Here is a 17,357-nt window from a genome sequence, read left to right as displayed (position 1 = left end):
TTTAGAAACTATATCCAGAATAATTATCTACCGCTTGCTTGAGTCAAAAGCATAAGGCATTTGGACTCATTTTCTCCCCTCAGCTTTTCTAGTCTTCAACAAACTTGACGATTAATTAGGATAACTTAAGATAATAATAATTATTATTAATTGATAACTGCCAGTGTAGAGGAGCTTCCATGCAGAGTCAATCTAACACCCAGGCTAACCTATTTCTAGAGGTACTATGACCTCTGCTCTGGAGCTCAAGAGCTCACCTTGTCATGCTCATTTTAATTACTACCCCTGGGAGGAAGAGTGCAGAGGCTGTTCAAGACTACAGTAGGAGATTTCATTTTACCTCTTACAAAGAGCTCGGTGGAACATTTCTCATCACCAGCTGTCACATAGTACTCTGAATCATCAGTCAGTGCACAGTTATTGATAAACATGATTCTTTCACATCCTTTATGTTCAAAGATGTATCTGTGTTAAATAGGAGGGAGAGAACAGTTTGTGAACTTGATTTTATTCTTTACTTAATTACCAGCAAATCTGGCTTATAATTCAGTAATGTTTGAAAGTCAGGGATATAATTTTGATTTGTAATTTATGTAGCACATCCTACGTAGTTAATAGAAAACATAAAGCCAATTGTTATCTTTCTAATGCATAATGTAATACATATGCATATTTATATATAATATATAATTTCTGTATTTTTATAGAAGGTTTCATTTCATCTATAAATTAGTACTCATATATTTGTTATTTAATTTTTTTAACCCATTATTGGAAAATGGGGTTGGCTGAGGTTGTCAGGGAGATTTAGAATCCTGTACACTTTTTTCAAGGACCAGTTCTTTTACTTTATAGGTAGACAGGGACTCAGTCTTACTCATTGATTCATTGGTTCCACTCATTGCCTAGTGCAGTGTCACAACAGATTTTGTTAGGTGAATAAGTGATTATGTGGTTTTAGCAATACTATGAACTTAATCACTAACATAGGCGGTAATTTTACATAATGTGATGGTCTTTTAAATGAGCTTAAGAACTAGTGTTATCATATCATAGTAAGCACCTACTGAAAAAGGACTTGAGCATTTGGAAACAAAAAGCTAAAAGCCAGGAATATCACAAAATTTAATTGTCTGTGACCAGATTATGGGTAAGTATATTAGGGCATTATAGCAGACTAACAAGTTCTCATTTGGAAAATTCTCAAATTGAACACTTTAAGAATAAAGCATTACACAACATTTTCTAGATAAAGATAACTGATTAAAATTGTGTTTTTGGTAAATTCAAGCCACTTTCAAGAGATTTTTATCAGACTAAACATTATCATCACAAAGTCACTCTGTAGGCATGGCCCCATTAAGAAACTGGAAACCACCTAAATGTACTCCAGAAGTGACAGATTTTCAGGATTAAAGTCTTTTGTAAATGTACATGTGACTCCTATTAACTTAAAAAAATATACTGGAGTTGAAAAGCTCTCAGGCTGAGAAGGATCTCTGTAAAATAGTTTCATAATAGACTAGCGATACCATCAGACATCAGGGATTAGTTTGTTTCCTTCATTGGAGAGAGGGCCAAAAAATAAAATACAGTCTTTAGATGCTCTTCTGGAAAACCAAAAGTTCTCTAATTGTAGGTGTTATTTCCAGTTGTTATATCAAATATGTATTTCAAAATTTTATTTTAAAAATTGGGAGAAATTTGACAATGCTCTTGACATTGTATTTGACAATAATCATATATAACGTGTATTGGCACATCTGGAACTGGAATCACTCAAAAATAGTTTGTATGGAATTAAAACAAAAACCAAGGTTTTATTTATATATCATGGTAATTTTAATGGTTCCAAAATATATGAAAAGTTTTTACTCTCCCTCCATATGATTTTGCATTAAAAAGGTATAATAAAATGTTTTTATTCCCAGAAAATTGAGTCAGACTACTATTAGATTTATATAGCTATCACTGATTATTTTCAAAGCCCACTTACTTTGTACTGGGTCGAATTTCTTGACCATTTTTATACCATTTCACCTCCAACTTTGGGTCTGCCAGTTCCACAACAAACCTTACTCTGCCTCCTTTATCAATTTGATAGGCAGGATCAAGAATTTTTGCAAAAGCTGGTAGAGAGAAAAAGCAAAACTATGTCAGTATGGGCATATATATGCTGTGAACTTAGTCGGTGTGTGTCTAAGAACCTAAAACTAAATGAAAAATTGAGACTTGAAGTAGAAAAAAATTAGGAATCTTCCAAATTATCTGATATATTTTAGAATTCTGTGTTGATTTATATATGACAAGATGGTCTAAAAATTTGAAGAGAGTCCACATGTTTTTGAAAGAAACATAAGAATTATTGAAGAGCAAAGAAACTGAGGGCTGCTGGAGGGGAGGTGGTTGGGGGGATGGTGTATCTGGGCGATGGGCATTAATGATGTGATGAGCACTGTGTGTTACATGCAACTGATGAAGTGCTGAACTCTACATCTGAAACGAATGTTGGCCAATAGAATTTAAATTTAAAAATTGGAAAAAAGAAAAGGAAAAAATAATTACTGAAGAATCTTTAAAAGTGATTGTCCTAATTCTTCAGGAAATTATAAAGCATCCAAATGAAACTAAACTTGAAGAGCATGCCTGTTCTTCTAGCAAGATTACTATCAGGATCATTGGCATTATATTTGTACTCCCTGTATATGATAGTTTTTTTAATCACAGAGTTTATGAGATAAACTCAATGACTCCTAAGATTAAATCGAATGCCTTTGACTAATTGAAATAGTAGGCTTATCAAAGTTTTCGTACTGTGGAAACTTGCCCAAATAATGACACATTTAAAACACTCCTTATATAAAAATGGTTAGGAACTTGGGATCAGAACACTCTAAATGACAAAGAACATGGTAGTTTTTTAAAAAAAAATCTTTGAAAGGTCCTAAGCAGTTGTTAACTTCTTTGCTTGACTTAATCATTTTCCCCTGATTTTAATATAATACTCATTTAGACAGTTTGGAAGATACACACAAGTGTGGAATGCCTCATGAAATTTTTATGCTTGCATTTCCATCATTCCAACTTTGTTATACTACTGCTTAAATCAGCTCACCTCCTCATACCTTAAACATAATAAACATGAGCTTTAAAAAAGTTATCGATCATTTACCTCAAGACATCAATTGAGAGCTAAGTGATAAGAATTAGATGGGCCAGTGTGAGGAAAAGAGATGTCAGCGTGGCATTCACATCTTTGTGACTGTACCATCTCAGACACCTCTTAAGAATAAAACTTCAAAAAGTTTTGAAGCTTTGAAATAGTGGGAATGGCTGAGTTATGTAAACAAGCAAAAACAAAACTCTTTTGTATTTCTTTGGGTCTAATTGTTCAACCAGTTTACAGGGAGGTTTAGAAACAAAGGGCAGATTTTTAAACAGAGGTGGATAAATTAAATAGAAAAATTCTATTTAGACACCCAGCCCAGGTTGGGCGCCTAAATAAATAAATTCTATTTGGATCTTAACAAACAATAAACAATAATAGGACAGATATGTTACCTTTTTGTGCCACAAAACAGATAACTGACAAGGACCAAGTACAGGAAATTTTGAAGAGCTTAAGATCAATTTAGAATGTATTTCTTTTTCTTTTTTTATTTAAATCGCAACATTTGAAAGTTTTTAAAGAGATATTTAAAGCCACAACAAAACGCAGTCATTTCAGATCTTTATGCAGAGGAGCATAGCTGTTTTACAAAATAATCTGATTTCTGCATTTGGAGTGAGAAATGAATTCCCCACTCCCCGGTAAACGAGTAGAAGAATACGATGGTAAAAAAAGGAACATAGAACCAACTCTACCTAAGTAAGAATCGAGAATCTGAGAGGGAGGGAGATGTGGAGGCTGAAGAAAGGGGCCACTAAGAAATCCCCAGTGACAGCGAACGTACTTGATGTTCCATTACCTGTTATCTGTGGTACTTGTAAAGTAAATCTCCATTACCTTAAACTTCCGCTAGCTCTCGGCTACCGTCCTAGCTACTGATGATGTGCAGAGCGGGGAGCTACTTCGCCCGAAGTCACAGGTAACGAAGAGAAGAGTAACGACTGCGAAGGCCACCCCACCCGTGCCCACCCCAAACCCAGCCAGAGACCCGAAGGTCCGCGGCGTGGACGCGGCGGTCCCCGCAGCCACACCCCCCAGAGGGCTCACCTGCGCTCTTCTTCTCCACCCTGCGCATGCGCTTGAGCCTCTTGAGCATGCCACGCAGGTCGGTGATCCCGTACTGGAAGGCGATCTTCTCATACTCGTTGGGGTTCGCGTTCTTCAGCAGCTCCCACACGTCTACCTCGGGTTCTTCCTCCTGCTGCTTCACCTCCCTACCCGGGGAAAACCATTCCCTAGTTTAGTAGCCGCCCACCGGCCCTTAAGGACAATGAATGAAGGTCGGAGTATGGTACCCATTTCTCGGTTCAGGGTTAAACCCCCCACCCCCTTTTTTAAAGCCTGAGCATGTAGAACCCGCAGTCTCAAGGAAGCTTTCAGGCAGTTAAAGATTAGATGTATGCGCTTATATTAGCACCCTCGCTTTCCTGGTTAAAAACAGAATATTAGGAAGAGAGAAAGAAAATATTCTGAATAGGTTTTTATTTATTTTCACTTGAAAGTGTAAGGAGAAGGTGAGATTTTGAGGAATTTAAGATCAGTTGTCACCTAGGATATGGGTACTGAAGTAATTTCGAAAAGTGGATTGAGAATGAGAAGATTTAAACATTGGTTTATGAAAGAAAAATTATCTCTTTCTACCTTCATTATTGTACACATTTTAGCTATATATGAAGACAGTATAAATAAGTATTTAAAATCCTAGGAATTTGCAAATAGTTTTCCTATCATATTAGTAAATGTGCACACTAATCATATTTTGCAAAAAAAATATTTGAAACTGCCAGAAGGGTTTGTTTTGTTTTAAATATGATTTTTGTGGCTATATTGACTTTTTAACAAATTTTTTTCTAACTTGGCAGGGAAAAAGGAAAATGAAGCAAAAATTCTCTCATATTTAATCTTAAAGTACTGGCTTGAACTTTTTTGAAAGCAGGTTGAGTATGAATTATAAAAATATAAATGTTAAACTGTAAAGCAAATGGCTAGGTTCCAATGAACAAAGGGAAGGTAACTTGTTAGTGTAATTATCAAAATTATGACCCAAATTTTTATCACTGACTAAAGAATATACAGAGAATATAAAGAACATATATGAGTAAGAATATATAAGATTTCAAATACACTTGTCTGTCGTTATTTTAAAACCAACTAAATGAAAGAAAAACTCAAGAATAAACACTCTTTAGGGAAAGGGCACTAGTGTAAATGCAAAATGTAATTTAAATTGATTTCCTTTGCTGGCTAAATAGTCCTGATTTTTTTTTTTTTTTAAATTTAAGATTTAGTTGACTGTTTCTGTCAGGTTAACTTGGAGATACTACAGTGAGTACTTATTGTGAATAATACTGGTTTGGATATAGTTTTCCAGGAAAACTGGTCAACAGATCTTAAACATCAGTGTGAAAACAGATTCATGCTATCAGGTTAGCAAATGATGGGTTACATATGTTTGCATTGTCACACTAATTACACCTGTTTCTGCATTTTTTTTTAAAGGAAATACCAGATTGTAATTGTAGGGAAGGGGAGGAGAATGTAAATATTAAGAGAGAATTTAAAGTAGAGTTAGGCAAGGATGACTTTTGAATATCTAATTTACATTGTCATGTAAGTCTTTTTGCCCAGTGGAGGATGATGCTGAGGCAAATCTCCTGGAAAAAATGGAAAGAAGTGAGAGGGCATTGGTCCATCGGTAACCTTTATGAGAAGGACTAGGCAACATCATTAGGAAAATGTAATTCTTAAAAAACTAAAGATACGGAGCACCTGGATGTCTCAGGTAGACATGGACATGACTCAGTAGAGCATGGAACTCTTAATCTCAGGATCATGAGTTTGAGCCCCACACTGGGTGTGGAGCCCATTTATAAATAAATAAATAAATAAATAATCTTTTAATACTCAAGAAACAAGTATTATCTTCATATGTCAATGAAATCATAATTACACCCTCTATTAACACAGGTAAATTGAAAAGCTTAAGAAAATTGTCCTGAAGTTGGAATATCGATAATAACTTGCCAAATCTAATAGGTCAAGTGCCTGAAAGCAGTCTAAATTTTAAATAAATCCTTTAAATATTTTGTAGGAAGTTTTGGAGAATTCTAATTAAAATGTGTCTGTATGTATCTATATATTGTCTCTGTAGATGTTTCTTTGACCACTTTATTAATGCTCTATTTTTATCATAGTCCAGCCTATAGTCCCCAAACTATAAAACTATGCCATATTACATTGTGTTAAATTTGTATTTCAACCAAGAATTAAGTATAATTTCAGCCATCCTCCTAACACTGGTGACAGGATTCAAAGATACCAAACTAGATCAAAATAGATAGGAAGCAGCACAGGTCAAACACTGTGGCATACCTAGGTCCATGAGGTGAATATTTATATAAGAGAAGCCAATATAAAGATCATCATTTTCAGTGTGATTTCATAAGTCAGTTTTGTTGACAGATTCATAAGACTGATCATCCTCACAATTTTTTTTTCATGAAAACACCAAAATATACCTCACTCTACCATGTTCTTAATCTTATCAAACTTGGTATACACATACCAGTGACTTCTTGCCTATTCCTTCTTTTTCTATCCATTACTTAATTCAATTCCAAATTGCAAGAAATATTCATTATTTTTTACTAGAAAATGAGGTTACCTTAACTCATCCAAACATATCTTTACTTACCATGGTGGCTGCACATGGCCCTATCTGCATGGTTATGTTAAATTACAGTAGGAAGAAAAACTCAAATTCCATAGGCACCACTGATGCCTTTTCAAGCATTGGGATAGACCTATAAAACATTTGCAGTACTTACATCTACATCAAAATTTCTCTAACTTAATGGTCCTAGTAAAGTACAAAGCAATTATACACATTTTATATAGAATAAAAATTTCAAATATATATGTATTTGACATAGATATATATACACACACGTGTGTGTTTATACATATATAAAATCTCATAACAAGATACTGCCTAATAGATTTAATCTGATTTAGTTCATGTCTATTTGAAATACTATGGCTTTGTTCAGGTCAGGGAGATCTTTTGTTACAGACAGATGATGGTTGTAAAGATATTTAATCTGGTAGGGATTTTGCCACACACTCTTGGAGGAGTAGAAATGGTGTCATTACCACAATGAAAACACATGCAATCACAAATCAGTAGGGAAACACAATGATTTCTAAAGTTATATTGGTAGATTAGTATATCATATTAAATGAGTATAGTCTTTTGCTAACAACAATTTAATTATGAGTCAAAATCATAATTAGGGGATGTAAAGAAAATGAGAACTGGAGACCTATTGGCTGCCCACTTTTTTTTTTTTTTCTCATTTGTTTTCTTTATTCATTTTGATATGCATTAGATTTCTTTTACTCTGCACACTACTGCAGTAGTTTGGTCTTTTTTCTTTTGTTTTTCCTTCTTAATCAGAGCATGGGGTTTAATAATTGATTGTGTCACATCTTGATTGATTCATGTGTGTGTGCGCATGCTTGTGCCTGTGTGTAGTATGTCTTTTTGTGAATATAGGCTCTTCAAGGGAAAAGGTTACATTTTGGTGGGAGTGAATATTTGACACGTGCTATGAGCCAGCCTCTTCCATAATTGATCAACTAGTCACATAAATACACATAAATCACATAACTGATTTAACTAGATTTTGTTCTCCACATTTATAGATGTGGAAATAGTCTCAGAGAGGACATGTAATTTGGTCAAAGTCATGCAGTTAGTAACTAGGAGAGTTGAGACCCACATCCATGTTTTTATCGCTACCTTTTTTTCCCCCAAATGCGTATCCAACCCTTTCTGTGTGCCAGACACTGGAAGGCACTGGCACACACAAGGCACAAAGAAAGCATTTAGCATTTTCCTGACTGAGTAAATGATAGCAGGAGGAAAAAAAAATGTTCTCTTCTCAAATTCTCAATTTGTATTATAAACTGAATCACCCAACTTCCAAGGCATATTCAGAGTGGTATTTCTTATGTGGAGTCACAGGAAATGAGCTGACTTAGAGGGAAACTTGGATTTAGGTCCCTGCCCTGTTTCTAAAGCGCTGTGTGACTGAGGGTAAGTCACCTGACATCTCTGGTCTTTGGTTTCTCACCTGTAGAATGAGGAAGGGTAAGGTTCAAGGTTCACGGAGAGCCACTTATACTACTGCTTTAAATAAATTTGGGGAATTAATAAATATTATTTAGACTAATGATTATTTGAAGTATCTAAAGAGGGAAAGATGTATTTTATACTGCCAAGGTCTCTTGATTGGCTAATATTCATTGGTAATTAATAAATTGCACCTGTTAATATTTCTGTTTTCAACTGAATTTTTCATTCACAGGGACTTGGATAAAGCCATCCAACTAAACTGAGAATGATTAAGCCGTCCAAACTGAGATGGATAAAGCCATCCAACTAAACTAAATAGAGTCCAGTTTATTACAATTTGTGATTTGTTGTGAAGCATATATACTTAGGTTTCTTTAGTAACTATAGAAAGCACTAAAAGTAATAAAAAGTGAACCTGAAAAGCTAAATGAAAACGAATATCAATATTATATATTATTAATTTAGAATCATAGTTTTATTATTTATGCACAAATTTCATATTTAAATAAAATCCTAGCAAAAATCAAGTTCTTTTTGTTGCCCTATAGTAAATATCTGGATATGCATAGCTTTACATATAACACATATATATGATTATATGCATATATGGGCAGAAATCCTGTGAGATGATTATGTATTGAATATCCACCATTAAATCTATAAATTTTATTGTAAGAGAACAATGTTAAGGGATTGTGAATGATAATACTAAATATTTATTTCCATTTTACTCCTGTATTTTATCTCTTCTAAAATGCATATCTTTTGACATTTTAAAGATCTTAAATAAGGATGTATCTTATAATCAATAGTGTGTCATAATAAACTCTTTGGGGCAATTTTTTCATTGCTTAGTAATTTATGAAATACAGGTATATATTCAAATGAATTGTGTCTTAGATTTGATGGAATACAGTTAATTATAAATACCGTTTTAAAGTAGATCTGAGATATATATATAAACATGTATATATATGTATATATATATATATATATTTTATGTGCACGCACACACACATACATATACCTGCAGAGACTTTTACCAAAATTGTGAAATTGATTTTTTGGTAAAATATCAAAGGCGGGGAATAGAGGTTTTATTTATTTGATCATGACAAGGAATCATGATGGAAATGAGAGAAATCATCAAAGAAATCAGAGACTTCTAGGTATTTGCGTCTTCTGCTTCAGTTTTCAGATCTCCTCATCCCCAACTAAGAAAGATTTTAAAAAGATTTAAAAAGAAGGTTAAAAAGCATCAGCTGAAATCTTTAGCAGATTAGTATGCACTGATTTCTCTGTCTCTTTCTTAGTTGACTCTGTGTTATATTCCATAAGCAAAACACATTTTAGGAAATGAGAAATTCTTTGAAAAACATCCACTTTAAACTTGACTTCTCTGAGTGGGTGTCTAAAAGATTTCCAGGCCACAACGCCTCACTCCATCGCTGGGTTCTCACCTACGTTTCAGGAGACCACTAAAGTCAAGTTCCCCTGCATCCTCTTGACCTTCTCCACTGTCATTAACAAAAGAAAAGCAAATCTGGGTTTAATACGAAGACATATACACACAGTTTCCCCCAAACACTCTACATATAACGTATATGCCATTTCGTACCAGCACACAAGTCATGGGACTAAATCAACACAAACTCTTTCTTTTCACACAAGTGACATTTTAAGTTTTGGAGTATGTACTTGTGGAAAAGTAAACATGAGTAAACATGTTACTCTACGATTTCAGAAGACATATTTTTGAAGATTGCTTTTATGAAACTGCTTGGATTTGTGTTAAAGCAGAGTAACACAAATGCGCTTAAGCCAAGCAACACAAAGTACTTTGTTTTTCCAAGTTGGGGTTTTTAGAAACATACCTATGTAAAAAGCAAAGGACTTTTGCTGACCTCTGTTATTTGGGTCAGAGATTGGCTTGGAGGACGAAGTATACCAATGTCAAATATATAAGTACAAAGCTTATATTCAAAGGTAACTTCTTTGTGTCCATCAATAGTTGAATCAGATAATGTGATACCAACAAAACATAAAAATGGAGCTAGTGCAGAGCTTTTCACGAGATGCATTCCTTTCTGTTTTAAAGGGATATCATTGTAAGCTTTTCACTCTCTTGTTAATATTTATACCTTTTAAAATGTATTTTTCAAAAATTTGTTTTTGAATTATTGATGAACCCTTTACTAGGAGTGCTTTCCTACTGAGAAATGCATCTTAAATTAGGCATGCATTGACCTTCATGATTTCATATAAACTCTAAATAGAAGCTATGGAGCTGACATTTAAATGGCACTACGTATTTACTTACATGTTTAATTTTTTAATGAAGATTTTGTTTCCTGCTCTTTAACAAATGTTAGTTATGGTTTCTAAGAAAAGAGTCTGTGGGTTTAAAAACAGTGTGTATAACACGTAAGTTATAAGAATTAAAGTCAAGTAATGTGTTTTCAAAATTTCTTTAATAGTAGGTATTTAGAGTTTTTGAAATAAACCCATTTCTATTCTCTTAAACCACAAAACTTAGTAGACTACATCCCCTTCTCTTAGAATATGCTCATACATGGGATGAAGATACTTTTGGACCCTTTGCATTTGTTGAACATGGGGTGAAGGAAAGTAATAGGAATTAAGGTTATGACTTAAAAAAATACCCATTGATTGATCAGGTGATATTAAATATATTTTTAAGCAATTAAAATTTTCATTTGTTCATAATTTAGGAGAGAAATATGCCTTTTATTAACACACTAAATCATTGCTTTATAATAGTTTGGGATGACTTTCCTTACTCAACAAAACTAAGTAGATTCAGTCTTCAGAAGAACAAAATATCTGCTCTCATTGATGAACTCATAGTATAGAAAAATTAAGTGCAGAGAGTAAAATAATGTCAGGAAGGGGCTAGTTACATTTCTAATAGCCTGGAACTTTTTTTTTTTTTCTTTTTTCTTCCTTTTCCCCACCCACCCCTAATTTTTCGGCGTTGGCAACTGCAAAATAAACCAAACAGGTTTTATCTTTCTACAGTGTTCTTTGTTCTGTCAGACTCCGTGGTCTTTCGTTTAGCAATCCGGTATTTAAATAGGGCTAACTTCAGTAAGTAGCTACTTAATTGCAGTTTTCTGGACACATGACTAAATAGCTCCATAAGTAATTTCTAGATGAAAAACAATATAAATGAAAGTTTTCTGACATTACTTAACTGATGCTTTATTATTATATACCTTTCTTGGCCATCTGGTTGAAAATCATGCAATTAAGGAAGAAGCCACATGTGAAGACATAAGAGTATGTTTTTATAAGGCAATTGTGAAACCTGGAAAAATGGGAGCTTCACTATGACGAGAATATTCTACAAAATGATCAGTTTTTACATTAAACCTATGGCTTTTCTAGAACACTGACCTTTGGGTACACAGTATGTTTGACTACAGCGAAGAGATGCTCTCTCTGGAATACAGAATGTGGAGGAAGGGAATGTGTGCTTTGAAAACCCTCCACTTGCTCATTATACAGAAGCTACCTAAATTCCCCTTTTGAAGTTACCTTCTCTTGAAAGCAGATCTGATGTCAATGTTTGGAGTAGTCCCGGTAGATTCTTTGAAAGGAAAGAAAACAATAAAATAAATACCCATTAAGTAGGCAATTTTGTGCTCAGTTCCTTTCCAAGCTGTGGGGATTCTTCAGATGGAAGGAACACCAGGTGAAGGGGGCGTGGGGGTGGCTCTCCTCCTGGATGGCTGAGCCACTGAGGTCTCATACCTCATCCTCCTTCACACAGAATCAATGTGGGGACTGCCGGAATTACCAGATCCAGTCATTCCCACTAGAATCACCTGCCTTCCCACTAGAATCACCTGAAGAACTTAAAAAAAAAAAAATCAGCTTCTTGATCTCCTTGTTGGAGATTTTGATTCACTAGATCAGGGATGGGCACCAAGAAATCAATATTCTTCAAAAGCCCTTCAGGTGATTCTCAGAAATGCCAGGTTGAAAAGGCATCACTCAGCACCAGATTCCCACTCAATACAGAAATCTCTACAGCACCTCCATGATCACCCAGGCTTTATTTCAGATTTCTTGAGATGGGCCTCTCACACCTTTGTCAGGCTATTTACAGAGCTTTAAATAGAAAGCTCATGCTAAAGTGAAGACAAAAAATTCACTTCCTCCTAATTCCTACCTTTAGATTCTAATTTGTCTGAAACACTTTTGTGTGATAGCACTTCCCCTATTTATGCGTTGTCTAGGCCTGGCCTCCCTCACACTACATTCAGGTGACTAGGATGTTGTTTCTGAATTCTTCATCCTCCTGGGTACCATACTCTATAAGAGAGCCAGGCAGATGTGTGGTGACCATGGCCAAAGACATTACTCCAAATGTGGAGCAACTAACATGTTGCAGAGAGTAGTGTTATTTCCTAAACCTAGGTCCTATACCACTTATATTAGCCCAGTATTAAATCATACCAGCTTTGCTTCTTGTAGCTTTATCACATTTTGGATTCGCCTTAAGTTTATGATCTTTGCTGCCAAGTCAACGTTCTCTTTGTTTACTTATCGAAGTGGTTTTATTCACCCCAATCTACATGTACACCTTTACATTTATTCCTGTTAAACTCACTCTGGACAGTATACAGCACATAAGGATGGATAACTTCCCCATCTGACATTAGTTCTTATAAGAGAAATCCTCCCTTCCACCCAGATATCCTGACATCCTTGTACGATATAAAATTTTCCCCAAACTTAGGTGGGAACAAGTGGACCCAATGAAACAGGCATGTTCAGTAGAAGCAAAAATGGGCTCCAGCCCTTATCTGGGAGATTGAAGGAGTATAGGTAGCATGAAGAAGATATACTTAGCAGTGAAATCCCTGAAATTCCACTTTAAAATTGCTTCATAACAATTTAACTCAGCAGGCTTCCTGAGGCTACCATAATCAGAAACACACACAGTTTGAAAGAAAACTTTATTTTCAAAATCTCATAATATTAAATGACTTTCTTCTCTCCTATCCCCTCACACACCATGAAAAAAACCCACAGCTATCCAGATAAGAAGACTCTCTTACCGTGTACTTCAAGATCGAATGTGCAGCTGTCAAACTTATCCTTATAGCTGACCTCACACCTGTAGTTTCCTGCATAGTTCTCTTTGGCCTTGATGATCTGCATCTCGAATGTGTATATCTGCAGGGAAATGCATCAGGCATATTTCAGACCCACCGTGTCAACAGAAAGAAGCTATCACATTTTGATGATTTACGAAATTCCTCAGCATTGGCTTAAAGCTGTGTCTGTATTTGGGCATTCCAGCCCAGCGTTCTCAACACAGGATGGGTCAGTGTGATTCCCAGCCCCAGGGCACAACAGGGCAACCATGCTTGAGTGCAGACCCCAGGAATGATAACTCTAGAGAAATTCTCTGGAACTGAAATTTCTCAAAGCTGAACTTGAAAATGACCTTCTCTCCACACGGAAGGAACGACTTAGCCAAGCCCCTGTGCCAGGAGTTAAGAGCCATACCCGAGTTTGCCTTTCGAAGGTTTCCTTCAGCTGGAGGTGCTTCCCAGCTTTGCTGGCCAGGTCCATCCATTTCCCTTTGAACCATTTGATGGTGGGTTTTCTAAGAAGATCTTCAGCCTTGACTTTAGCTATAAAGGTAATATTTCCACCTAGAAAAAGCACAAGTGATTCAGACTGAGGCTTAAAAATTGCTATTTGTTTTGGGAAGGAGTTATAGAGGATTGCACTGTAGAGACTATGATGTGACTGGTGCCCCTGGAGTTGTGCCCTGAATTTTTTACACATGCTCTAGGAGTCCTTAGGATACTCCAACTTGTTCTGTTTTTGAGGTTTAGGAGAAAGAAAAGGAGAAATGGGTTAATCGGTGGGAATAGTTTCTGCTTAGCTTTATCATATATACATGAAATAAAAATAGAAAGCCTTATAAATGTATGGCCTTTTTTCTATTCTTCTTATTAGGTATGATGATGGGAAGTCTGGACTTACATGACCAACTATGACTAAATGAAACTAATATTTTTTAAATCAACCTGCCTATCTGTTTGTATTGACTGATGGACCCTAAGGTCATCAAAACTCTAGCCCAGCACTTTGGCATCTTCCAGAAACACAAGGGAACAAATATTCCCATATACCTGCAGTATGCTTCTGTATTATAGATCTAAAAGCAGTAATTTTAGAATATAGTCAGTTTTGTGCTCATTTGTTGTGATCACAATATATTCCTTATAAAAATTTATTTTGCAGGGTACCTGGGTGGCTCAGTTGGGTAAGCATCTGCCTTTGGCTCAGGTCATGATACCAGGGTCCGGGGATCAAGCCCCACATCAGGCTCCCTGCTCAGTGGGGAACCTGCCTCTCCTCCCTCTGCTGCTCCCTCTGCTTGTGCTCTCTCTCTCTCTCTCTCTCTCTATCAGATAAATAAATAAATATTTTTTAAAAAATTTATTTCACCAAAATTCCTGAACCCCCAAATCCTCTCTAGCTTACCATACTGTTTTTTTCCATCATGGCACTTGGCTTTTGTCATTACCTGTAATTCTTGTTGTATGTTCCTCCCATTATGACTGTGAGTTCTGAATGTTCACATGTTATACTCAGTGCTCAGCACAGTGCCTAAAACAGGTGGTGTAATCAATATTTTTTGAATGAATCTCTCCAAAGTTGAGCCCCCTGTCCCACTAGTTTCCTCTGAGATACTACACCCTATCATACAACGTGTATGCAGATTTGTAATCATCTTATGGAAGGAGCATGTCATAATGGCAGAAAACACTGGCTCAGAGCTTTAAGGTATGCCAGATGCTGCTCATTGTACTTCACAAGTAGTACTCCCATTTTACAGATGAGGTGATTGATTTGAACCCAATCTGGCTCCAGGGTCCAGGCACTCAACTACTATGAAATGATAGCTGTCACTCTTCTTTTCAGGCTATAAAAAGCAGGATTTAGTATATAAATACAAAGGAATAGTATTCATCCATAAAAAGGAATGAGGTACCAATTCATGCTACAGCTTTAAGGAACCTTGAAAACATTATGCTAAGGGAAAGGAGCTGGACGCCAAATGTCGTATATTGTGTGGTTCCATTTATACTAAATATACAGAATAGACGAATCCATAGACACAAAGCAGATTAGTGGTTGGGAGGGAGGAGAGAGGGAGGAAGAATAGGGAGTAATGGCTTGGTGGGGTACATGGTTTCTGTTCAGGATGATGAAACTATTTGGAAACTAGAGGTGGCGATTATACAACACTGATAACCACCGGTCATTTGTTCACTTTAAAGGTAAAGTGCATGCAATGTGAATTTCACTTCCATTTAAAGAGAAAAGCAAGACTTCATGCTTGGCACTCACCAACTTTCACTGATCCTGTCTGAGGCTTTTCCACGAACAGAGTGGACATCTGGGAATTGGCATTCTGCTTGTCTTGTTCCTCCCCAGCAGGTGATTCACCTAGAGACCATTCTAATGAGCAGAAAGGAAGAAAAGGATCATTTCAGGACCAAGTTCTTCTCAGGCAGACTTACCTGGGTTTCTTGTTCTTGTCAACGCCGAGGCTTTTCTTTGTCTAATAGACCTGGATAAATATAACATCATTCTCTCCATCCCTCTCCCCTGCAGCCATCGGGAGAGAGTGACAGATTCTCATTCTTACAGGGATGCCTCTTTCATGAGAGGGTAAAGAACATTTTGTATTCCTAGAAATAGTAAAACTTTTCAGGTACATTGTTACTCTGTGTTTGTTGGCAGCCATGGTTTGTTTCTCCATTCTGTCTGTCTCCTAACAGATAGACAAGGTGGGAAGTATACTGTGTATTGAGGCAGTACCACGTCATATTAGGTGAATGACTACAGTGTGCCACACCCATATAACAGAACTGGAAAAAACTAAAGGGATAGGTCAGTTTGCTAGTCAACTGGGAAAGATCAAGCAGCCAAACCTGGCCTGGTATTCCTAGATTCCTTGCTGCTATAGGATTAGATAATTCCATTAGGGTTGTATAGATGAGACCATAGTTGGACGATTAAGTAAGGGATCATGACCAGCAGGCACAAATTTCAAGAATACTAGAAGCAAGAGAAGCAGAAAAAGAAAAAAAAAATCAATTCTTTGAGGCTTTCCCATGAAGACCGAGAAGCTGAAAGTGAAGTTTATTTTCATTTTCTAGGTTGCACTCCAGGTGCTTAGCTGGTGTGAATCAGCAGTCCACTCCAGTGAGGAGGGCAGGGGAGAGAACTGAAGACATTCCCTCTGTCTCCACGAGCTAAATGTAGAGAAGTTCAGTTTCAGCCACTTAGTAACTGGGGAAAAAAAATGCATGGGTGCCAACTCTGTTAATGTTTCTTGAAAAGAAGGAAAAATATTTAGTTATTTTAGTTTTCATGTATCGATCATGCTATTCATGGAGATCATCATGAAGTGATGTCAACTTTCACAATGAAGTTACGCAATGTAGTCACATGATTATGTAGGGGGGTGGGGTGGGGTATGTGTATGTCTGTGAAATTCATAGTAATAATGAATTGTGGCCACTCATATTTGTAATATGAGGGCAGGAACTTGTTTTTTTTTTTTTTTTCCTTTTTTATACCTACAAGTACCTACAAAAGTGCCTGGTCCATGAGGCCCACAGTAGAATTGTAGTATGTCCTCAGAATGAATTTGTAGAATGAATTGTAGTGATTGCTGACACGGTGCATATGGAGGCTTTTATAAAATGTAATAAAGTTCTATGGAAATGTGAATTATTCTCTAACTTAAGCAGATCCCCCAAATGGAGATTTTCAGTTTCTTCATCTCTGTGCATTTGCTAAATGTTAAAAATGTCAGCTATAATGACCACAAATCTGTGGTATATGTGGTTAAGTTACTGTATTTGTGTGTGTGTCATGCAAAATTAATTATTTCTCAATAAATTAGTTTTCTTGTAAGAGGGTACATAATGAAAAATTGCTAAAAAAAAAAAAAGCTACAAACTGAATAAAACAAAGATTAGAATCAAA

General features: G+C 35.9%; 1 protein-coding gene across 5 annotated transcripts in view; it reads right to left on the bottom strand.

Moving 5' to 3' along the window:
• Positions 1-17,357, bottom strand: part of MYBPC1 (myosin binding protein C1) — an 88,405-nt gene that overhangs the window by 41,484 nt on the left and 29,564 nt on the right. For all 5 annotated transcript variants that reach the window (XM_059186659.1, XM_059186660.1, XM_059186658.1 and 2 more), the window contains 8 exons: positions 15,708-15,818; positions 13,848-13,996; positions 13,394-13,511; positions 11,865-11,916; positions 9,767-9,823; positions 4,217-4,383; positions 1,997-2,129; positions 341-465 (listed from right to left, as the gene is read on the bottom strand). In XM_059186659.1, the coding sequence (XP_059042642.1) occupies positions 341-465; positions 1,997-2,129; positions 4,217-4,383; positions 9,767-9,823; positions 11,865-11,916; positions 13,394-13,511; positions 13,848-13,996; positions 15,708-15,818 (912 nt within the window). The remainder of the gene's footprint in view (positions 1-340; positions 466-1,996; positions 2,130-4,216; positions 4,384-9,766; positions 9,824-11,864; positions 11,917-13,393; positions 13,512-13,847; positions 13,997-15,707; positions 15,819-17,357) is intronic.

The sequence above is a fragment of the Mustela lutreola genome, chromosome 8 (assembly GCF_030435805.1).
Source record: "Mustela lutreola isolate mMusLut2 chromosome 8, mMusLut2.pri, whole genome shotgun sequence".
Taxonomy (NCBI): domain Eukaryota; kingdom Metazoa; phylum Chordata; class Mammalia; order Carnivora; family Mustelidae; genus Mustela; species Mustela lutreola.
This window is presented reverse-complemented; position numbering and strand designations above follow the sequence as displayed.